This window comes from Manis javanica, chromosome 7 (genome assembly GCF_040802235.1).
Source record: "Manis javanica isolate MJ-LG chromosome 7, MJ_LKY, whole genome shotgun sequence".
NCBI lineage: Eukaryota > Metazoa > Chordata > Mammalia > Pholidota > Manidae > Manis > Manis javanica.
In genome coordinates, this window is record NC_133162.1 from 13,220,679 (window position 1) to 13,245,009 (window position 24,331).

Consider the following 24,331-nt stretch of genomic DNA (forward strand, 5'->3'; position numbering starts at 1 on the left):
GAAGCTTTTTAGTTTGATATAGTCCCACTTGTTCATTTTTGCTTTTGTTTCCCTTGTCCGAGGAGATGTGTTCAGGAAAAAGTTGCTCATGTTTATATTCAAGAGATTTTTGCCTGTTTTCTTCTATGGATTTTATAGTTTCATGACTTACATTCAGGTCTTTGATCCATTTTCTCCTTTTTTTTTAATGATTATATTGAGTCACAAAGTAGGCCTGCTTCCTTGCTTTCATTCTAAAAATTGGCATGCTCCACCATACATTCTATAATACATCTGTCTGAATAGATTCATTTATAGCATCCATGAAAATTTCCTGTTTTGTCTGTACTAAACACTTTCAATATACCAATTGGTTTATACTATCCTAAACTACAAAATAGTTCTAGAATTACAAAGACAATAACTGTTAGTGTCTTTAAATGTCATATGCTGTGTACCTACTTTTGGCCATTACAGTAACATAATGAGTAAAAATGCATATTTGGGGTGTTGCTTCTCCAGTTAGCCAGGCCACGAGGTGCTTCTCCCACCCAAACTGACAAAGGTTTCATTTCATAAGTGATTTGGTTCATTTCTCTTGAGTCCATAGCGTTTTCCAGGTGTATTAAAGTTAACATGCTGCCTATGTGAGTAAAAGGAGTTGTTTCTGAAAGCCATTAGGAAAACGTGCTTCTAACTTCCCCGGAGTGTGCAGAAAACAAATATAATTCAGACCATAACAAAAGGTAAGGTTGGAGATTCCAATCAATTAATTCTGTTGAACAGCATCACATAGTCTATCCGTCAAGAAGAGGAGGGAGAGTCTTAAGCATTCAGGTAAATAGAATGCACTAAGCAGACAATACACATTGTGGCGAATGCCATCCTAGTTTTTGTCAGCACTTATTTACAGTCTTTGGAGTCCCCTGCCCTCCTGCCGAGGGGCTTCTGTGCCCCCCTTGCAGTCTTTGTTCTCTTATTCATGGCTCAGCGGCAACAGAGGGAGAAGGCAGCGCGTACCCAGTGCTCCACTCTGGTTGAGTTCTTCCTCTACAGTAAAAAGGCGGTTGTACTTGGTCACGCGCTCTCCGCGAGAAAGACCTCCCAGCTTGATGAACTGGACACCGAGTCCAACGGCCTAAAGAGGGAAAACAACTTATTTTAAATGGGGACGTCATATTTTGCTAAACGACAAACAGTTCTTCAGGGAGAAAGGACACACTCACTGTATGCTCTCTTGGATTTTCTTTTATAAGTCAGGTTTCTGATTTTTATCTAAGTAAAGTTGCCTGCTTACAAGCTGAGTGCCGAGAGGTAGAGATAGTGCGCTATGCATCAGACACTTTACTAGGCATGGGGGCACTCTGGTTTTCCCGAAGGACATCCTGGGCTTCCCCACGTCATGTTAGGAGGAGAGTGCAAGCACACCCCCCCTCATTTACGTGTGCTCATCATTTTCCCAGGACTTCAATTTTTCTTCTTTTTAAAAGTTCAAAGATTAGCTCTTTGCAAAAGGTAGTTGTCTGGGAGGAAGCAAGTCTATTTCATAAAAGGTTACATGATTTTCTCTGCCAGAGACAGCATTTCCCTGAAATACCAATTGTGATAAAAGCAATGTTTTGGCAATTCTGCAATTAACCAGCTTTCAGCACTTACCAGATCGACAAGGCTGTCATCTGACGACTCTCCCTCTGTACTTCCAAAGACAGCCATGTGCTTGTTACCTAGAAGCAGAGGAATGCTTTTCAGTTTTAGATGGTACAGAAGCAATTATATATATGAGCTTCTGGGATCAAAATTTAAAATTTACTAGAGATTTAAAAACTTCCCCATGAAGTCAATCACTTGACCACCTGAGAATTCTAACCCAAACACTGATATTTTTATTACCCTGGTTTTATCTGTTTATCCCTTTACAGTAGCTTGGATGCCAAACACCAAATGAATGGCATGCTTCATCAAAGTTAACACACCATAAATTGTATGATCTGCTGTTAAAAGGGGGTGTATTATGAAAGGGGGAAAATGCTCAAATTAGATTGACACATTTTAAGACCCCAACTGTAAGACATGATTCAGTTTCATCCATGTTACATGAAGAAAAATGTGCATCTTTGAGTCAAAAAAATAAAGTAAGGGCAAGGGCATCATATGGGGAAGTTGATATCCTTAATAGTAGATTTCAAGGTTCATCATGTAGAATGTTATCCAAAGAAACCTATCATTCCGAATGTTTACTTATTAGAAGAACAGTGTTGATAAAACCTTTGAAATTTGCTCAAGTCTAAAAAGAAAGCATGCCAAAGTTCTTCCTGTAGTTAACAGTGTGTTTTAGAGGCAGGAGCTATAGCAGCACTCTGAAGGGAGTGAGAGGACAGCTGAGTGGCAGGCCCAGGAGGGAAGGCCAGGGCTGGGGCCTGCCATCTACTGCCTGCAGGCCCAGGGACTTCAGGCATACCATTCTGCCCTCCGGCACCAGCCCGGCCCTTGTCTGTCAGGCAGACCCGAGTCCTTCTCCAGACCTGAGACCAGTCTTCTGCCTACCTCCTGTGACCTACTGTTGATGATTAGGTTTCATGCACTGTGCATAAGTGAACCAGACTCCCATGTACTCTTGGGAGTTTACAGTCCGTTGGGATACCAGATGTTAAGTAATTGTACAAGTAATTGTGGCCAGTACTACAAAGAGAAAGTATAGAATGCTATGAGAAAGGTTCAGAGCAACCAGATAGGAATGGGGGAAGTCAGGGAAGGTATATATGTCTGAAGAGGTTTCATTTAAGGTAAAAAGATCTAAAGGACCAGGAGTAGTTAGCCAAGTAAATGGTGCAGGGCAAAACATTCTAGGCTGAAGGAACAGCATGTTCAATGACCTCAAAGTGGTAAAAAGTTTAAACCTTTTGAGGAATTAATAAAAAGCCAGTGTGAGCAAGTGGGATCACTGTGGTGGCATGTGAAGCAGACGGGGCAGTGGCCTTAGCCACCCTTTTGTGGCAGCACTTACTAGAGAGGATGACCTCCTGCATGGGGGCTGTTGGTGGAACAGCCTGAATGAATCCAAAGCTGCATTTTGTTTTCCAGCACCAAATCTCACAGATGGTTGGAATTTTCTTCTTCCAAGATTTATTCCATGCTTTTTATCAACTTATATACAGCTTATATATTTTACATACAAAAATATATATGTTATATATATATTTTTGGCTCCTTGTATAACCAAGTTAAGTTCATTAGGACTCTTCAGATCTATATGTTTACTCACTGTCAATAAGATCGGTTATTTCCACCAAGTCGGATATGGTAGTTTGATTTGTGTGTTTTATGATCAGCCCACTGGACCTGGGGGTGCTGATGTTACCATCTTCCAGAAGCTTAGAAACGCTCCTGGATGCAGTGCCTGCGATTATATGACACCTGGAACCGAGGGCACTGTAGATGCTGCCCCACTGTTCAGAGTCCTGGGTAAATATTTAAGAAGTGATCATTACAATGTATTTAACATAATCACAAAACAACAGGAATCATATAGCACATAAAGTTATCCACCCTTCTGAGATACACCAAACAGTTTTCTTGTGCATCTTCAGCCGAGTGATACCTGTACCACAGCTACACAAATTAACAAGCTTCATGGGAGAGACACTTAAAAGTGATTAAATTTGAACTTAAAAATCTAGTGGATTTAACTCCTGTTAAATGCTATTCTCCATATTGGTTCTGAAGTCCTTCAAAGCCAGTCTATTCCCACCTATTGTATTCTCTAGATTGCTGCTAAAGACTGGCTGGTTAGATGATTTTACTATTATTTCTGGTAAACAGACAACTAAAAGAAATAAGCCTGTAAGGGCTTTGGGCCCTCATTTTTAACACCTTTACTTTTTATTGGTGAGACTCCCATATGAAATGAAATACTTATTATTTAAAAAATGAATATACGTCTTCCCAGACATGGTACTAGATTCCAGCCTATCCCATTAGACCCTATGTGTGCAACTCATCACATTAAAAACAAATGAAGTCAGAGCCCAGGACAAGCTCCAGAGGACAGGGCTGCAAGATGGAAGGGCTGAGCTCAGAGTCGCACGCGAGTATTCGGTGCTGCCCAGGAAGGACGGGCCTGGGAGGCCCTGGATGCCAAGCGCCCAGCATTCTTCTTGTTGCCCAGTGTACATAACTGTCTTATCTTAGAGAGCTTATCTGTGCAGCATTCCTAATGGTGCTCAAATTCAAGTTAAGAATTTCAGTTTTAGGGTTTAAGTGGGTTAGGAAGAGAGATGGTCTTCATGTAAGCAGCCCTTATCAGATGCATTAGTTTGAATAGATCAGAACCCCTCAGGATCTCACACCTTTTGAGAATATGGCTTTGTTACTTTTATGTATGTGTGGTAACTAGATTTAGGCTAAACTCATTTGGCCTAGTTAAAGTCCTATGTCCATGAGCACTGGAAGCTGACAGACGCTTGGCCTGTGGAGCACCGGCCAGCACAGCCGACTCGGCGTCCGTCTGTCAGGCTGTGTGTAAATGCCCGGGCACTTCTGTGCTGGTTTCATTCTGTAGAAAGGCATATGCCTAAGTAACTGCTTCTGCTGTTCGTTTGCTTACTCAGTGCCTTTTCTCATAAATGCTGAAATAAAACCCCGTAGCCCCAGCCCAAATGATATCATATTTTGAATGACAGATCCAAAACAATGAGATTTTATTCTGTATTTTATCATCAAATACAAGGTGAACCTGTTACCTCCTTCCTGAAAGGATCGATTAAGGCGATAATTGAGGGGAACTTGCTGACCAGGTCCACATACAGGTCAACCATCTCCGCTGCGTGTTTGTAGGTTCCCGTCATCACTTCATACTTGCCTTTACTCTGGTAAGTGTGAGGAAGACATTAAAATAAGGATGAATGACGAATTTTTTAGATGTTAAAGATGTGATCCAAATTCATTTTCTTTCATTTTATATAAAAGACTGTGAACAGATCCTTTTCCGGCCACATTCACATGAGAAATGTATGCATTTTACTTTAAATATCTGTTAAATATTAAACTGGGGAAATCCATTCCTCTTGATGCCCCACGGAGCTCTTCCCACTGATTTCAAATGAAGCCTTCTGCACAAAAAAATGAGTATAGGATAGGAGGCAAATAATTTCTTGCTTAGGTTTATGAGCTGGTGCCAGATACTTGGCTACTTGGGCAGATGGGCAATAACACACATTCATAAAACAAACAGAATAGCAATGCAAATCTGCCCACTCACTAGAACTCACCATTTTTCAACTCACAGTAAACAAATAACTTATTTCCTCTACTGTGAATCCTCCAAAATTGCAAAACAGGGCTAGGTGTTGAAATACTAATAACAAATATGAAATATAAAGTGACTCATGAGCAGGTATTTGTCAGGTAGCATGCAAGTTCTAGTAGTGACAATATTGTGTTGAAAGTAGAATTCTAGGGCAACCCCAGTCATTCCAAGTCTGCAATGCCTCCAAGTCATCAAGGATAGAAGTAAACAGGCTAAAGGAACTAGTGTAGTCTCTGCAAAACACGGCACCCTTACTTCCAAGTCTATGTTCATAGATGGCACCTGGGACTTTAGGTGTTGGGAGGTCGAATGGGACAGAATGGCTGTTGAGATCACTGATGCCCTCCTGCTGCTAATAGAATGGATTCCAGTGGAATTAAGCAGGTTCCTAAGAAATTTGCAATTGAAAGGATTTTATACTTTCTTCTCATTAAAATAGCACCAAGAACTTTTAGTTTCTATAGTACAAAGCTTTAAAAACCTATCTTGTCATTAAGGAAATGCTAATGACTTTGAACTAACATTGAACTGATACCAAGCTAATACATTTCACTGAATATAAGCAATAAATACCTGTTCTAGTTAGCACTAGCAGTCAGTATATTCATAGTTCTTGCTATACGTTGCTCATGAAAACATGCAATTATTTTTCTTAATGGTATGCCTAGGAACCAGTCATTATGAGAAGACTAGGAAATTACATTAAACATTCCTTTATGTGCTTGAGTTTCTTTAGAAAACTAAAAGAACTTTTAAGTCAGCTGAAACTTGGAGTTCTTATGTACTGTTCAAATTTCCCTTTGAAGTTAAAAGAGTCACAAATTAAAGTGGGATCTTAATCTGGTCAGGTCCCCTGAATTTGACATTAATTACCAAGTCACCATAAATGTATATCAATATTCTGGGCATTGTACAAAACTTAAGACTGGGCATTTATATGTGTATAAGAGAGGTAACTGCTAATAACTTTTCTAACATACCAGTTTCCCAAGTTTAAAGGTGCAATGCTGGTTACCCTAAGGAAGTGAGGACTGCAACATTTTTTAATGAACCTCTTTTCCATTTTCTTTCTTTTTAAAATAACTCCCTCCAGGGTGGGTGGCTCCCAGGTTAGGTTTCATCTCTAAAGCTCTGTCCTAACCCAGGGTGTGGATGACACTGTGTTGGGCTTAACTGGATAAAAACATATTCTCCATAAACTTCAATAACTTGGAAATATTTTAATATTTAAAAAGCAAGTCAGAGCAAAACTCCTCATGTCTTGAAGGGCTTATCAAGTCATAGTTACAACTGACTCTCTTTTCATGCTTGACAGATTCAGCATCTACCAACCGAATAAATGTACCCAGCAGAACATACTAGTTTGTGAAATTATTTTCCTGTTATTCTCATGATTGTAATGTAAACAACCCATTTTGTCATTTTTATTACAGAATTTTGGTATAATTACTATGATGTCTTCTGTTAATTTTAAAATTATATGGTTATGTTATTTTCTGGTCACTAGCTAACTTAGCTTCCCCAACTCCATATATTTTTGGACCCCTCATAACAACAGTAATATAGAAAAATAAGATCTGTTCAGAAAATATAAGTTGTTCTTTTAAGTTCTAACTTAAAAATAATAAGACCTCAACAAAAAGTATTCTGGAGTGGAAACTTACATAGTCCACCAGCTCATGTGCAGCACAGTTGATGGCCAGATGCAGCTTTGTTCCCATTTCTAGCCCCAGGTTTGCACAGATTCCTTGTATTAGGAGCAGTGGCTGCTCTATGGTGTCATAATTAATGGTTAAACACCCAAGATGGGACATCTTGCCAGTGACCTGCTGCTGCAAGATCAAAAGAAAATGATGCATATAAATATAGCACATCGAGGCTCTTGGGACTTCCTGGTTATACATGAGACACGGTTCATTGTCAGAAGCCTCTCCAAACACAAGTCCTCTGATTCTCAGTTAATTTCACTGCTAGGTCCCACTCATCTCTGCATGACCTTTGGGCATACAATTGCCCTGCAGTATCTGGGAGCAATCTTCTTACTCTTCAAGTTTTCAAGTTTGACCTGGGAACACACTTTTCTCTCTTTAGTGTGCCTCTGTTACTGCTTTATCAGCTCTGCCATCGGACATGGGATAATCTGAGCCACGGCCACCAGGTTGGTGACTCTCCAGGCTGTCCCTATAAATGTCTGTCCTGCCTGTCCCCTCTTTCTGCCCTCTTCCTCCACACCTGCTTTTTCCTATGTTCCATTTTCCTTTAGAAGAATGTAATTGTTAAAACTTAAGAAAATGTGACCTTCAGGAAGGGTGTTATTTTTAAAGGGATTGAATGCTTCAGTTAAAAGGATGCAGCACTGAGGCTGGATTTTAGCAAAAGGAGATTAGGGGACCCAAATGACCCCAGGGAAACGCAGCCATATGCTACTATTGCCAGGTCAGCCTTCATGTGCCCTCATCATAAATCGCCACTGTGCAATTATAACCTAGAGCAACATCAGTAATTCTGGGGGCCTCAGGAGTATGTGTGCCTGGGTACCAAACTCAGGAGCAAATGTGAGCCTAGGTATAAATAACCCATTTTTACTGTGGTAGCACTAGTTAATTATAAGAACCATCCATCATTTTTAATGTCAATGAGAGGAGCTTTTATTTGGCAAAGGAGTAGTTGGAGAAATTTCTGTGTATCAGTTGAGTTTTGTTACGGTCTTCTACACTGTAAAGGTATCACTTACTTGGTGCTTATTAAATGCCAGGTACTATTCTAAATTCTTCAAATAAAGTGAGTACATTTACCCTCACATTGGCTCTAGGAAGCATGTACCTTTATTATCCCCATTTTACAGAAAGTTAAGCAACTTGGAACAGATTGTAATCCAGGCAGTTTAGCTTCAGATTCCATGCCTCTAACTGGTATGACTCTCTCTCCACAGTCTACCATCTAACATGTTTCTAACAGGAAAGAAAAAGGAGTAGTAATAAAGCTGATCTTGGGAGGGGTCCATCTTGGTCTGAGTTTCTCAGGACAATAAGCCACCTGCAAGCACGCGGGGAGAGCGCTTGTTCGCCATCCCCTTAGAGTATTGGGGCCACTGCAGCATATACGGCTGTCAGGGAGTTTACTTTCTGCTAAGCTGTTTGCACATTGCTCTTCTCTCTCTCTCAGTTTTGAGGAGGAACTTAATTGTTTATCTTTGCCAAGCCCTCTCTTCCTTTACTAGCCTCTCTTGCAGATGTGATGACTTCAACAGACTCTAAAGTCTCTGACGTCACAGGAAGGCTAGTGATTGCACGTTTCTTAGAACAGGTATTGCTTGGTGAGCAGCCCTCATTCATTATCTCCAGGGTTCTCATTGTTTGTTCTAAATACATGGTTGAAAGGCTAGTCATGTAACAGAGCATCCGAGCGCCCGCAGACCAAAGCGACGGACCAAGTTTCTCTGGTCTCCAAGGCTCTTGCGCCAGCCAGCTTGCACAAGAGCTGTTTGTCTGACTCTACCGGCAAAGTCTGGGCTCCAGCAATGGTTCATTTGAAATGGCACTTCGGTGCCTTCTGGAGGCCAGATGAAAGGAATGGCTGTCTTTTTGTGCCCTTTCTTTCTCTTTGGTAGTAGTAAAATTAAAATCTAAAACATCCTATATGCTCAGCTAGTCATCGGAGAGATTCCCTTTCTCCATTACTTCACCTGTAGGGTTTTAAATATAATCCAATTCCTCATAAATGCTTCTCTAGACCCTCTGGGATTTCAGTTGGACAGACAACTGCTGGCAGGGACAAACAACCTGTTGCCAGAGAGGTGTGGGCAGAATGATATTGCAGCTCTGTGGCTGCCTGGTTTAGTGCTTGCTCCCGAAGTAGCATCAGGGAGTAATTTCCATTTGTGTTAGCCCAGGTCCTGGAGCAAAATGATCACGTGAGAGGAGAGAGGGCAGGGAATATATAAATGGATGAGCCACACAGGTGAGGCAAACACACACACATACTTACTTGACTTATTTTGCCTCCATTATGCCCTTTCTTTGTCTCTGCTTTGGGAGGAGAGGGCTATGGGACAGAAGATAAAACATGTCACTTGGGCATTTCAGGTATGTCTGTGGCAGCAAGTGGAGCCCCCGGCTCTCAGGACTGCCGACTACTCTGGGGCCCAGCCAGTCATGCTGTGAAGCGTGCACACACATGTAGGGACCATGACAGCCACTCTCTACTTTTATAAACCCCTAACAATTTCTCAGAGTCAGGCACATGTTCCCTTTAGTTCATCCTTACATCCTGCCTCCAATCATACATAGAAAGAGTATGCCTACATACATATTCACGTATTTCTACTCATAAATATAAATCATTAGTCATACAAAGTCCCTTCCTTGTCCTTAAGGAGTAACACCACTGTGGGATTTGCTTTTATAGGCCAAACATATTGTTTTGAGTATGTCAAGGTACAAACACTTTCTCCTTCAGGGTGGATTGGACTTCTGGAAACAACCAAAGGTCACTAAATCTGATGAATCTGGTATGTGCAATGTTATTTGAGATTAAAAGCAAAGATAATTTCCAAAGAGTACTGGTAATTACCGATCCGCACAGTTTGGGAGTATTGATAGCATAGTGTAGCAAGGACTTAGCTTTTTAATGGATGCCTTTTCATGCCCAGCATTTCCTGGCTCTGTAAGCTGGGGCATATTTGTCAAGAATCAGCATGGTTCAACTCAAGTATATATGCAAATATAATTATCTTGCCTCTTTTCACTATGGAGTCTGCCGAACTTTCTGTCCCCTGGTAAAAATCACATAGTCAGGAAGCAAATGGATGTGTGAGGCATGTGAGAGACGGTAGTGAACAAGACAATCCCGGGGAGAAGATGGGGAAGATTTGGGGCAATGCGGGTTACAACCAGGGAAGATGGGGTGTGGGCCGCAGAGCAGAAACAGGGGGCATCATTGTGTAAGGGCAGGGGACTGCAGAAGCTGACACTCAGGGGCTCTGTAGGAGTGCCATACCCTCTGGGGAAGAAGTGCCCATGTGGCCTAGAGCCAGGGAGCATGACCTTCCTGAAGAAGGCTTGGAGCAGAAAGCCAGTGCCTTGACACAGGGTTTTCCAGCCTTGGCACTATTGGCACTTCGGGCTGGATGACCCTTGGCCGTGGGGGGCTGCCTTGTGCAGCGGAGGGCGTTCAGCTGCATCTCAGGCCTCTCCTAACTAGCTACCATGACAACACCTTCCTCCAAGCTGCGACAGCCCAAAGTGTCTCTGGGCACCATCAAGTGTCCCTTGGGCAAAGTCACTCTCTGTTGAGGACCACTACCTTAGAAGAACAGTTTGATACACTTTAGTACATCAAAATTTCAAAAGAAAAAACTCCCTATGATTCCATAAAATACAGTTAAGAGGCCTGCCACATGATAGAGAAAAAACATATACAGAAAGGATCAAAACCTTTATTATGAAAAGAACTTTAATAGCTATCAGTAAAAGATGAACAATTCCATAAAAGGGCAAAGAAATAAAGCAATTTGCAGAGTGATTTGTGCGTAATTTTTATATTACTTTAAATACAAACAGGCTGTGTGTGTGCGTGTGTGTGTGTGTTTGGAAGGCCATACACTAAATTTTTAATGGTGGTTACTTCTAGAGAAGGGACTGGGACTGAGGGTGGTAATTGGTGGGGGATAGAGAGTAGGTGGGGGGGGGTGACTAGCTCTACCAGCATTTTCACAAGAATGTTCATGAGCTACTTGTACAATCAAAAAAATCAACAAAATATTTGAAAGTCAGGATGATTACAGAAAGCTCAAATATCCTTAATTTCCTAATATTCTAAACTGGATTTCCTCCACCTGCTCTGACAACCCCACGATGCATTACGCAACTGCTGTGCCAGCTCCTACTCTGAGCACTGCATAGATTCAACTCGCTTACTCCTCCCAATCTCCCCATAAGATGGATATTCATCATACCCATTTTGTAGATGAGAAACCTGAGACAGAGAGGGTATGTAATTGGCCCAAGGTCACACAGCTGGTAAAGGGCAATTTGTCCAAGCCTGAGTCTCTGCAGGTTGGTCACCCATAAAAGCACCATGGGAAGTAGCTCCAGGCTGGTGCTTAAAGCAGTTCTGATCAACTGTAGGGCTTGGCCTCTGCCACCCATCTGCAACACGTCAGGGGAACCCCCTGTCTGCAGTCACCAGCTCTTGCTGGCAAGACAGCACTGGAGCCCAAGCCCCTTCCTGTCTCACGGCTATTGGCTATTGTGCTCGGCCCCCATCCTACTGGGGAAGGGCTAGTGCTCCCTGATCAATGTAGTTAAGAAGCCTCATGCTAAATGAACGTGGGATCCTGGGTTGAATCCTCTGACAGCAAAAGGACATTAATGGAAAAGCCAGTGAAATTTGAATAAAGTCTGGAATTTAGTTATTATTAACCATTTTGGTTTCTTAGTTTTGACAAATGTACCTTGCAATGTCTCATGTTAACACAGGGGGAAATTGGGTGAGGGGTATCTGGGAACTCTCTGTACTCTCTAACTTTTCTGTAAATGCAATATTATTCCAAAATAAAGTGTATATGTATGTATGTGTATATGTTTGAGTTTGTTTTTAAGCCCCATAGATGAGAACTGGGTCTCTTTCCTGGCCTCAGCCCTGCCGTATCACTGTGCCCTGCCTTAGTGGAATGTGACAGAACAAGCAGTGACTCACACAGCTCTCTGACTTCCCCTGGCCAGGGGTGCTTGCTTGCCCAATACCAGGGTTCTAAGCAGATGCAGTTCTAATGTATTTTAACCGTTACACCATATTGTCTCTCACATCTTAGGGGTCGAATCCTTTTTTTCTTTAAAAATCCTAAGAGCCAGCTGCTGCAGAGATCAAAATGAGACTGTTAAGCACCATTAGAAACTGGATCTGTATCCAATGAGGGAATACAGAAGCTTGGCTCACACAGGAAACCCAAAGCAAATTAATACATTTTCCATTTCAGTAGCAACAATACTGAGTTAATTCCAGAAAGAACTGTAATTTGGATACTAGAAGGTAGATAAGCATTAGCAATTAGATACCATAGATTCTCTGTACATACCATTTCCATTGTTTTGGTAATATGTTTCTGAATTTGCTGAAGCATTGCCACACCCTGTAAGTAGAATAACCATGATCTTTCATAACTGCAATCTAGAAATTTTAATATAAAAATTTATACCCACACATGCTATTTCTAACTCAGAATATTTGTAGGGTGCCTGATAAGCATCCTGGCTAGTGGATTCAGAATAATATGGCCTATAAAGTCCGAAGATTAAAGGTCATTTTCAGCCCTCAATTTTTACTTGCTTGAATGTGAATGAGAGGCAATTGCTCAGTATCCTCTCTTCACTGTTCAGAACTGACTCGTTCAGTTGTTGGATCAACTTCATTCTCTTTCATGGTCTCTTGAACCTTCTTGCAATACATGTCACAGGTCACCAAGGGATTCTGCATGATACTGTTTGAATTATATAAACCCAGTGTCACTTAAGAAGTAGAAAAGTGTCTTTGGAGAGGGTGGGATCTGCACACAAAGAATGGCATCTGGGACCCAAATAGCACAACAGATATTAACAACAGAAAAGATCCTGGTGCCAGGCTCTGAACACGATCTGACAGATGGTGGGTGAACCAGATATAAATCCTTAGTCTTCCACAATTGATAAATTATGAGGTAATGATTATTCTCCTTAAAAACAAATTCTTCATCATAAATAAATCATCTTGGGATTTAAAAATAAGTGATTTTCACTAGCTAAATAAAACATCATTCACTGTATTATTAGAGGTGATGGAATTTCTTCATACTTGTTCTGAAAAGGTCCACTATCGAATATGAACATTCAGTTCTCCCTAATGCCGAATTGGTAGAACTTTTCATGAAGATTTAAAGAGGCACATTAACTCATTCAGGCCACTGAAGAAGGATGAGTTTACTTTACTCAGTAGTAAAGATGCAATTTAGCATTCCTTCATTCCCTATTCCAAAAACATGCTCTTTTGTGGCAGGCAGTCTGCTAGGCCCTGGAGTACTTACTAATCAGAATGGGGTGCCAGGAAAGTGCCAGCTTCCTCTTGTTGCTCTAAAGTGCACAGACTAGTAAATCAAGACATCTCAGCTCCCCCAAAGAACAACCTTCCAGTGTGTTCAAGGCCTGAGAAGTCACTCTCCCACCGTGTTTCTGGGAGTTACCAGCACGAGTCAGAGCTTTAATAAGACAGAGACCTAAGGTGGCCTAAATGTGTTCCCTTTGGTGTGAGGTTTTGCTTACTTCCCTGATTTCCTAAAATATTTTTTCTCATTTTGTATTTAATTCCTTCTCCCTTCGTGTCATAAGCCTTGGGGACCTACACTAAAAACTCATCATTGATGGGGTGTAGGTTTTTAGAAAAAGTCATTTGAGATCATGTAAGGTACTTGTTTAGCTGTTAATCCAGGATGGGGTATACAAATCACTTCTTTCATTAAATTCAGCTTCCCAGGCGATGACTTCCCACAGCTGACCAGGGAGACCATCAGCAGAGGTACAGTAAGCGTGGCTGGCGGTTCCTGAAGTAGAGCAGACAGAGGCAAGGGGGACCAGGAACGGTTGGTTTGTGCTGAGACACTCAGAGCCCCTTGGAATGCAGTGTGATAGGTACTGACCTGCTGGTGCTTTAGTGATGCAATCCTTAAGTACAGAGGCTTATTGCCCAGCATGGCACTGGCTTTGGCCACAGCGAGGGACACAGCCCCTATGGCCATGCTGCCAGAGAGAACAGGCTCAACAGGTTCTGGAGGCCTAACAGGTTTCTCTGTAAGAGTATCCTTCCTCCCTGGAGGGAAAAATATTGATAAGAGATTCCCTTCTATTTAGTATGACTATAATAAAACTATTTTTAATGCTTTACCTATAGGGGTGAAATCCCGATATAAAGAAAGGTGGAAAACTGAGGCTGAGGAGAACATATTCTCCACTTCAACCCCTAAGAAGTTTGATTTCACCTTCACCCTGTTCAAAAAAAATCCTTAGCCGTGGATTTGGTCTAATGAATTTTAGGATATTTAACATAAACTGCAACACTTCTAGGTGGCAGATATTGTTATCCCATGTTGGCATATAAGTAAAGTAGGGCTTAGAGACGTTAAAAGACTTGCCCACTATCTAACAGGAAGTGAGTAAAGAAGGGATTTGGATAGTCTTTGAGTTCCAAATCCTTTGTTTTTCTATACTCCACCATAGCTCGTGCATATGCGATGTGATGCTGAACATTCTTCCTGCCACACGTCTAACTAGTTATCTTTCTCCCAACCCCAAGCTGATGACTTTTTCTACTAGAAATGCCTCCCAGATCCAACCATCCACCAGAATCCTTGCCCATATTTACTCTCAGATGTTCTCAGCCACCCAGGCTGATGCGGTTCCACAGAGCCCGTCATAAGATCCAGCATCCTTCCTGTCCTCTCCTTTCCTACCACTCCTGACCTGGGTCAGGTAGGTAAGATAAGTGAGACAAGGTATGTAAGCACCCAGCACAAATACATGCTTAGCAAACTCCTTTCCCCTCCTACTTCTTCCCTTCTCTTGAGTTTCTGGTTCTGTCAGTCAAGAGCAACTGCCAAGTGAACAAATAGTGGTGGTGGCCTCTACCTATACATCAGTAGTGGCCATCCCCACCCTCCCAAGAGATTGGTTTCCCATGATTCTTTTGCCTTGTGCAACTCCACTCCCCTCTCTGGACAACAGCATCTGGATCTAGGAAATCAGAAACCTTGTCTCCATGGTCTCTGTTCCCTTCCCGGTTCTGGTACTTTCTTATTCATGGGAACCCCCACTTAGTGGATGTTTGCTTTGTGCCTAGCACTGTGCCAGGACTAGCAGTGCTAAATGATGCATGAGTCATGCCCTTCCATAGCATGTTCTACTGGACAGTCACATAAACAATAGCAGCAGCTGGAGAATTAACATGCGGCAGGGGCCAACAGTAGCAACACATTGGAAGGCATGGGGCAGAGGGCTGCGCTAACTTTCTTTGCTTTAAAATTGCAAAGTTTTCCAATGAAAGTTTTTATTAATATGTGACACAGGACTGAGAAAATGTCAGTTATCCATATCAAAGGATATGATCAATCTTTAAACATACAGTCGCTTTTTGATGAGTTACTGGAATTTCTGAGGGGCAGTTGAAGGTCCTCCATGCCACCTTTCCTCTCCCCATCCCCAGCATTGCCATGTTCAGTACACTTTGTTAAGTAAGTGTTCACCTCTGCCTAATAAATTTTATCTTAACAAATAAAAATAAGGGTAGGATTAGCTAAAACCCTGCCCAATGTGGTTGCTTCAAGTGAGGAAGTGGAGTGGAGAATGGATGTTACCCAACCTAGGTCTTTAGCAAAGAGACTCTAACTTCAGACTTTCTTCATCACATCTTTATTATTAAAGGTTCTGCAAGATAAGCCACTGACCTTGCTTTTGTCCCTTTTTCTTGGCTGGCGGAGGAGGAGGTGGTGGCGGCATTAGAGATGATGGTGTAAGCACTGTTGAGTCTTCCACACTCTTTTCCAACTCTTTTTTCTCCTTATCTTCTTGTACTTTATTTTCAAAGAATGTCCTTAATGGCAAGAAAACATGACTTCACAATGAGACACTTAAAATATCACTCGTAATTTGGGCCATGTTTTAGTGCTGACCCCAATATGTTTCAATAATTAACTCAACTTTTTAGCTAATTCAAAACAAATCAGCTTCAGTTTCCAAGGCCAAAAAATAATGATGCTGTTATAAAACCGTGTTTAAGAGCTGAAACTAATTTTGGCATGAAATAAATGTTTAAAGTTTTCACATGCTCATTTTTTAAGTTATTTGAAGTAAGTAACTTAAAGTAAAAACTTTTAAAGTAAAATTTGAAGATATAGTTTGATTAAGGGCTATTTTCTTTTTGAATAAATGACCATCAGAAGAAAATGAGTCAAGGATAGACAGTGAAAATATACAGCACTATGTGCAGGACCTCTTTGTTTCTTTTTGGGGTGCAGTAGGGGGCTAAAATGGATAGTCAAAAAAAAACTTTTGGAAAACCCCTTTTAGGTACATCTACATAAAATTGCAGCTTCCTAGAATAAAGAGGCTAAAAGCTTCCACAGATACAAACAAGCCAATGAAGACCAATGTTAATGGGAAGCAGATTTGCATTCGACTTTTTAATAATCCAGAAGCTGCTGGACCAATGCCTAAAGTACTGAGAGGAATTTGTTTTAAACAACAATTCTATACCCAGCTAAACTGTCAACCATGAGGGCAAAGAGTGACATTTCTACACAAGTAAGAACTCAAAACTTTACATCCCATATACCCTTTCTCATCCATACTTTTAAAGGATGTAATCCAGCAAGTCAAGAAATAGGAAGATATGAGAGCCAAGAACTGGGAGAACAATGAAGGGATGGCCTATAGCATCTCTGTAGCAGGCCTTAAGGGGACTAGTCCAGATGGGAGGTTTAGGGAGGAAAAATTCCAGGAAAAAAAGGAATGTAATGTGATCGAAGATATGAAAAAAAAACTATATGAAAAAAAACTGTTGGGGAAAAAAATAAAGAATATGATCATAGCAGATAAGGGGGAAAAAGGGATAAGTGGAATAGCATTCAGAAACTCCAAGAAAACCAAAAACCATTAAAAAAACTTTTGTCCAAAGGCTATGACCCAACGCCAAAGCAAATTAAGAGTGATGCTATGCACAACTAAGGGAGTGGTGAAGCTTAGAGAAAGAGAAACCAGGTGACCTTCATCTGGCCAAGATGTGGCACTGGGCCTGCGCAAAAGGAAAAGCAATGCCAACCCATAAGTGGCTGGGCACTGAGCGATACTTACATGACCCTACTAAACACTTCCTTGATACTCACATTCCAAAGTCAGCCTATGGGCAACGCTTTGAGACTTGTTTGTGGCTGGAGGACAGACTATAAGCATCACCAACCGTGACTGTGTAAGAGGGTATGAGATGCTCAAAGGAGGCATATGAGGAGCTGGGGAGAGGGAAAGGGCATCAACTGGATTCTTAACTTCACCTTTCCCTGAGAAACTTTACTGAACGCTAGGAAAGCTCTATGCATGAAGAGCCCTTTAGGCCTTGTGCAGTCTGACCTGGTAAAGTTTTAATAACTGGGTTTTCAGCAGGAAAACAACATTTTATGCTAAATTTTGCTGCTTTAGCCTATGCTTAATTGACGTCCCATCTGTACCCTGTAGATATGACAGTTCCATTTTATTGGGTGAAATTAAAGAAAAGTATGACATATTTATGCCAGACACTTACATTTCAAAGTGCAAGATTTACCTGAGCACCTGATCTACCTCGGCCTGGCTGGAGGGGGCCATGCCCTGAAGTTCCTTGGTGATGGTTTCATTGACCCACTGCACAGCGGTGTTCACTGCATCCAACCTTTCTGCTACTTCTGCTTCAGCTACCTCAGGTGGGGCATTCTCATGGACTTCGAAGTGAGTTGAGATCACCACAGAACATATGTTCTGAAAGTAACACAAATATGTTCAGCATTTCCCTTACCTCTTGCAGAAAATAAGAAACTAAATGTATCCAGCTTTTTATTTATCACCAGTTTCAAAGGGTAAATGAGAACATGTCATTTTCTCTGAGATATTTTTAAGCTGCTGAAACACTGTGGAACCCAACTTAAAGGGAAATTTTAGAGTATTACCTTTGTTAAAATACTCTTATACAAAGCTTATATTGAACTTAATTTTTATCACTAACTCTCTAGTAAATAGCTAAAAGGATACACAGATTTAATCACAATTATTTTGCTCCCAGAGACTATTGCAACATTACTTGTAATGATACATATGTAGCAGTTAAAATTAATTATTAAAATTATGAAAACAAAGCTTTTGTTTAAAAAGGTCAGGTCTAGATACCTATAAGTATAAATCTATATGTAGGGATTAAAGATGGCAGCGTGAGAGGAGAGACAGAGGCTTCCTCCTAAAACTGGATACAAATAGAAAATTTAATTGGCTCAACTAATCCTGAGAGAGCAACAGGAAAGAGGATGGCGTCAGACTGCACACACCTGGAGAAAAGAGCAGACCTCAGCGAACGGGGAAACATACCAGAGCTGTGGCTCTGCGGGACCCAAGCCCTTCCCCCACCCCAGCTCACCAGTGGGAGGAAGACAAACAGAGCAGGGAGGGAGTGGAAGGCTTGGGACTGCTGAATACCTAGCTCCAGAATCCTGCGCTGGGAGCACAAACCTACATTTCATGGGACTTCGTGTGACTACCGGGCTAGAAAGTTAATACAGGCAGAGTTCCTGGGGAGACTGGGATTCCGGCTGCTTGCGGAAAGCAGGGATCCATATCCGGCTGCTCTGGGACAAAAACTTATACCTGTGTGCCGGGCCCACTGGCTCAGGCAGTGGAGACAGGCACAGCAGCCGGGAGGCGGGCAACAGCTCTTTCCTACCCCCAGGCACCAGTACCGCTCCCCTGCCACCCCCGACATTGCTTCAGGGGCTGAGCAGCTCCAGAGACTAAAGCTTCTGGACACTAGAGGGCGCCAGATACAACCATGAACCGCCAAAGGAACCTTGTCCAGAATAAAATTGTTAATACAACTCCCGAGAAAGATTTAAATGATATGGACCTCGTGACTTCCTGAAAGGGAGTTCAAAATAAAAATCATCTTGTTCGCAAGTGCTAAGAAGGTAGATCCTAAAAATTCTCATCTCAGGGAGAAAAAAAATTGTAACTATATGAGGTGACGGATGTTAACTAAACTTACTGTGGTAATCATTTTGCAATATATGTATGTTAAGTCCTTAGGTTGCACACCTTAAACTGATAGTGTTGTATGCCAATTATATATCAATAAAATGGGAAAATAAAATAAAAATCATCAACATTCTAATGGATGTAGGGAAAGACATCCAAGAACTCAGGAATGAATTCAGGTCAGAGATCCAATCATTGAAGAACACAATGGAGGGTATTAAAAGCAGGTTGGATATGGTGGAGGAGACAATAAATGAAATAGAAACTAGAGAAGAGGAATACAAAGAAGCTGAGGCACAGAGAGAAAAAAGGATCTCTAAAAATGAAAGAATATTGAGAGAACTGTGTGACCAATCCAAGCGGAACAATATTCACATTATAGGGATACCAGAAGAAGAAGAGAGAGAGAAAGAGATAGAAAGTAACTTTGAGGAGGTAGTTGCTGAAAACTTCCCCAATCTGGGAAAGGAGATAGTCTCTCAGGCCATGGAGATGAACAGATCTCCCAACACAAGGGACCCAAGGAAGACAGCACCAAGACACATAGTAATTAAAATGGGAAAGATCAAGGACAAGGACAGACTGTTAAATCTATATGTAAATATGTGAATCGATAAAGCTAACTATAGATTTACAGAACTCATCACATTCATGAGAGTTTTAAAACTATTTTTACCCCATTTCCTTTCTCCATGTTGGATCACCTTCATGTTAGGGTGTCATGTCTGTACCAATATTACACTTAAACATAATAGGTGCATCATGGTGGACTGCATGAATCATGCTCTGTGTACATGACTAGTGAAGAACACATGTAAGCTGCATCATACCTTGGGAAAATTTTGAATGGTGCAGAATATTTCCACTTGAAGGGTTGGAAGCCCCAGTCCATCCAGTACGCTTTTCCCCACTACTTTGCATATGGTGGGAGGCTTTGCAAGTTTAGAAAAGCAGTTTGCCTGCAACATACACAAAAGAATGCCACAAAAATGACAATACTACATCTAATTTATCTTTCAGAGGTCATTCACATCTGCTCCGGTTTCTTTTAACCCTCTCAAGGTGTGCCCTCCTCATGTTGGGCTCAGTCTGGCAGCTGCGTGGGAACTTCACTGCCCTCAGGAACTGAGATTTGAAGTTAGCCTGATGCTGAGTCTCTGGTGCATGGGGCAATTTGTTATCTTTTGAACTTTCAACAGAAACTAGCACATGTTTCTGAATTTAAAGGCCCTGTGTAACTCTTTAGCAGGCCCTAAGCTATCAAAGATGTGGAAATCTTTGATTTGTGGCCTCTAGAAAACTCTGATGCATTCAAACTTAAGGGACCTTAAGTGGGCCAGTTTTTATTCCTCCCAGCAAGGCATCTGATATTTTTATGGTGAAGACTTATGCAGAGACTGAATTTCACTCACCATCAGTTCATGCACAGAACTACATTTTCAAAGAGGATTGTTGGAACCTGAGTGACAGTAGTTTCATTGGTGTGGAAAAGCAAAAGCCATTTGGAAATAATCCAAAAAAGGGAAGGAAGAAAGAGAATGAAGCTGAGATAGAAAGCCCAGTGAAGAAACCGGAGTGAAAAGATATAAGTTGGTGTCTCTATACAGATGAGTGGGAGCTAGGGGAGAAGGAGAAGGGAAGTGAAGGTGCGCCCACCTTCATCACCAGGTAATACAGGGCCTTTACAGTTTCACTTAGCAGACCAGGCCTCTGACCTTTCAGTTCAAAATCCAATGACCTCAGTCATATGGCAGGTCATCTAGCACCCATCAGCAGCGTGGCAGTGAAGAGGTGGTGCCCCAGCAGAACGAAAGCAAGAGCAGTTTTCAAGCCACCCATGCATTTTAAGGGTAATGGTTTGTATGTCACACAGTGCTTAAATGAACTAAAATCAGGAGAGGAAAAATATTACCTAGCTTATTCTTTGAGTTCAATGCAGTCAGTTATGAGCATCTACAAAGCACCACATATTGTGTTAGGAGGCAAAGAGAGCTAACATTTTTTAAGAGCCTAATATGGACTTTGAAAGAGTGACTATATCTTATTAATCCCTGTATCACATACCACAGTGCCTGGCATATTAAGGATTCAATAAATTAAATCTTATATAAACCAGTAAGTGTCAGACACATCCCTGGGTCTCTGTGCATACATTATGTCACTAAATTCTCAAAACAACTCATTAACGTGAGCAGTCATCTCCATTCCACAGATATGCAAACTGAGTTCCAGAGAAATAAACTGTCTGAGGTAATATAAGCAATGTTTTAATTATTCACTGCTTTATAACGGACCACCCCAAAATTTAGTGGTTTAAGTCATTTACTTGGTTGTGGTTTTGCAGTATGGGCTGGGCTCAAATGTGCCATTCTTTGGGTGGTCTTGCCTGATGTGTCCTATGCAGTTAGTCATCTGGAGGCTTGACAGGGTTCAAAAGATGGTTCACTCATATGTCCACTGTCTCAGCCAGGATGGTAGGAGCATCTAGGGGCTGCTGGGCATCTTTCTCACGGGATATCCTGGAGGTCTCCCATCTGCCAGGGCCTCTCTCTCTACCTGATCTCTCACTCCAGCAGGGCAACAGGACTTGCCTGCAGCCCGATGACTAGCTTCCAAGAGGGAGTGTTCTAGGAGCACAAGGTCAGTATGCCAGCACTTACCAAGCCTCTTTGCATCATGCTTGCCAAGGCGCTATTGATCAAGTCACACAGCCAAGTCCTGAGGGGATGTGGGATGGACTTAACATCAGACCATTCACACTGGCGGTGTGGTTCACTGGGGACCATCAGTATAACAGCCTACTACTGCTACTATGTGGCAGGGCTGAGAATGAAATTCGGATCTGCCTGATTCCCAAGCCCAAGGTCTTCCAATTGTAAGTTGTATGATGAAGGAATAGATAGTATTGCTGTTGTCCACAGGCATCTTCCTCAACCCTGAATTCCTCTAATAGGAAAGAGAAGCACAGAAGCTGAACACAGGATGTGTAGTAGTTCAACAGGTGGGAAAAATACAAGGGGGAGAGAAAACAAGAGCAGAAGTCGAAGGCTGATACTTCAGGGAGAGAGAATAGGATAAGGGAAGGGGAGGGAGTGGGAAACGTCAGGGTTTTGGGAACAAGAGGTGGGCCTGTGCAAAGGAGCAGAAGCCCGTTAACTGAGGCACCGGCAGATAGTATGCAAGAGGGAGCCACAGGAGGTTTCTAACCAAGAGGATGATGGGGAGATCTAGGAAGAGCAGCATTGCTCTGCTGGCATTAGGTGGGATGGACTCAATAGGGGGAAAAACTAAGTGAGAATAAGGATGGCCAAAACTAGGGCAGCGACAAAATGAAAAGGTTACCTTTTCACCAGTGCAATTTCTGAACATCTTGCAAAGTCAAAGCCAAAATTTTTCCAGACCCTATGGCCTGCAAGGGTCTTCCCCATCCCTAACTTCCTTAAACAGGCATACAGAGACCTGTCCCTCAGTCTAGCACACAATCATATAGCACCTTATGTGTTTTTCCAGTTAGTGTACGAATCAGTGGCTTCCATCCCTAACCAAGGTATAGCTCCCAGAGAGCTGTACAACTCAAAGGCCTTGCTGCCTAACAGACTGGGAAGAACATTACACTTGGGAACCAGAGTCCAACTTTCTAGCCTGAGATTTTGAACTAAGTAGCAGTGAGAAAGGGATTGGTGTCTTTATAAAATGAGGAAGTCAGACTAGTCGGTTTTCAAGAATTCCTCTAGAAAGAGATTGTGGAAAGAGGATGGGATCAGTCTCATTCAGTCATTCATCCCACAAATAGTTCTTGAGGGTCACTGTGTACCATACCCTCTGCTGGGTTGTAGGGACACAGACATGGTTCGTTTCTGTCATCCACTGTGTCCTTCGAGAAAATCATTTAAATTTACTAGGCCCCAGTTTATTTGTAAAACAGGTATCATATTTGCTGCCTCAGGGGTTCTAAAGATTAAGAGAAATAACATACAAAGCACATAGCACAGGGAGCCCGCTAAACACTTCCCTGAATGCCCCTCGCCCCATACCTTTAAAGTATAGGCCATGACTGAGAAATACAAGCATTCATAGAACATCCTCTATATCAACCGCCTCAACAAGCTGTGGTTTTGGACCCTGTAAACACAGTGGGCTTCTGCACAGCACTTACTCTGCTTGGTGGTGTCACATTGTCCTACCATAGTGCAAACTCCTGCCAGTCCCAGCACACTGCCTTCTAGAGGTTGATTAGTACTTATGAATCTGGAAGGGAGAAAATGTTTGCCTTTGTTTCAACTGCTCACTGTTTAAGGCTAAGGTATGTGCCAGATCTCGTGTTGAGCAGAGGGACTAGGAATGTGGTAGGCAAAGGACCCTGCTCTCCGTGGGAACTCACAGCTGCCTAGGGAGGTTTTCAATACATGCAGGAAATGCAATAGGAACACTGAAGGGCAATTAGTTCAGGGTGAAGTGGAGAAGACTTTGGTGTGAATCAGAAGTGTAGGTAGGAGCTGGTCCGGTGGGGACCAGCATCCAGGCAGAGAAGGGCTCCCATGCCTAGGAGCAAAGGCTTGAAATCGGAGACACACTTGGTAGCAATGGGAGCGGGCAGGGTATGAGGCCCCGGGGTAGCTGAGGCCATGCTGTAGCAATGCCAAGGCGTTCATCCCGTGGCAGAAAGGAGGCGGCTGGCGGTTGGTAAGCTGAGCTACGCGGTATTTGCGTTTAAAAAGACAACTGGCAGCTTGGGGTATTGAGGAAGCCTGCCAGGGGCCCTGAGCTGTCGCCTTAGCTACAAATACTCCCAGTGCCCGCGTTCCTCCAGCTCCTTCCGGTCCAACACAGTCTCTCTCGAAATTCCTTCGCCCAGGTTGCCACTTTCCCTTTCCACAGTCGCCACTTCGGGCGACCACTGCTCCCGACCCCCCCCGTGGCGGCACCGCGCGTGCGCGGTTCTGCAGCGCAGGCGCAGGGCTTTGCCGCAGCGCGGGGCGGGAGGAGCGGGGTTGGAGGGAGGAGGGTCCTTGTCCCAGGTCCCTACCAGGTGCCCGTAGACGTCGGCAGGCTGGAGGTAGAAGGTGGAGTTGAGCAGTTCTTCCAGCCTGCGCGGGACGTCGTTCTCCCGGTAGTACTCCATCGCCTGCTGCTTCAGCTTCTGCAGGTCTCTAGTGGGCCCACTGCTGCAGCCGCCGCCTTCCCCCATGGTAGGAGATTTAAGGCTACAGCAGGGGTTAGCCGGGGGCCCGCGAGCGTCCTTCACGTCGCTAGGCAA

At 42.6% G+C, this 24,331-nt stretch overlaps 2 protein-coding genes across 7 annotated transcripts in view; one reads left to right on the forward strand and one right to left on the reverse strand.

The window, feature by feature from the left end:
* Positions 1–106: 106 nt before the first annotated feature.
* ENO4 (enolase 4) lies at positions 107–24,262 on the reverse strand. Of its 5 annotated transcripts, none has more exons than XM_073240339.1 (13): positions 24,101–24,262; positions 19,905–20,033; positions 17,624–17,814; positions 15,753–15,898; positions 13,953–14,122; positions 13,725–13,856; positions 12,363–12,416; positions 9,272–9,328; positions 6,949–7,113; positions 4,719–4,844; positions 3,242–3,437; positions 1,636–1,703; positions 107–1,117 (listed from the first exon to the last, which is right to left on the reverse strand). In XM_073240339.1, exons 1-13 carry the CDS (start codon positions 24,260–24,262, stop codon positions 956–958), a joined length of 1,758 nt encoding a protein of 585 aa, XP_073096440.1. In that variant the 3' UTR covers positions 107–955. The 5 variants fall into 5 exon arrangements, with proteins under 5 accessions (XP_073096440.1, XP_017514629.3, XP_017514630.3 ...); XM_017659140.3 differs by having other exon boundaries at positions 6,949–7,116; XM_017659141.3 differs by lacking the exon at positions 19,905–20,033 and having other exon boundaries at positions 6,949–7,116.
* Positions 24,058–24,331, forward strand: part of HSPA12A (heat shock protein family A (Hsp70) member 12A) — a 158,627-nt gene continuing 158,353 nt past the window's right edge. Inside the window, exon 1 of one of the 2 annotated variants that reach the window (XM_073240334.1) lies at positions 24,058–24,184. Coding sequence is in view for 1 of the 2 variants with exons in the window: in XM_073240333.1 (XP_073096434.1) it covers positions 24,261–24,263 (3 nt within the window). In the remaining variant the exon portion in view is untranslated. Of the gene's footprint in view, positions 24,264–24,331 lie in introns of both variants that reach the window. The other variant, XM_073240333.1, reaches the window with a different exon arrangement.

Excerpts from the sequence above, each read along its gene's own strand:
- ENO4 (XM_017659140.3), bottom strand. The coding sequence starts at position 24,262 with ATGGGGGAAGGCGGCGGCTGCAGCAGTGGGCCCACTAGAGACCTGCAG. Across the intron at positions 9,329-12,362 it reads TTACCAAAACAATGGAAATG|CCCTCTCCTCCCAAAGCAGA; the intron begins GTATGTACAGAG and ends TCTGTCCCATAG. Across the intron at positions 3,438-4,718 it reads TCGATCCTTTCAGGAAGGAG|GACTCTGAACAGTGGGGCAG; the intron begins GTAACAGGTTCA and ends ATATTTACCCAG.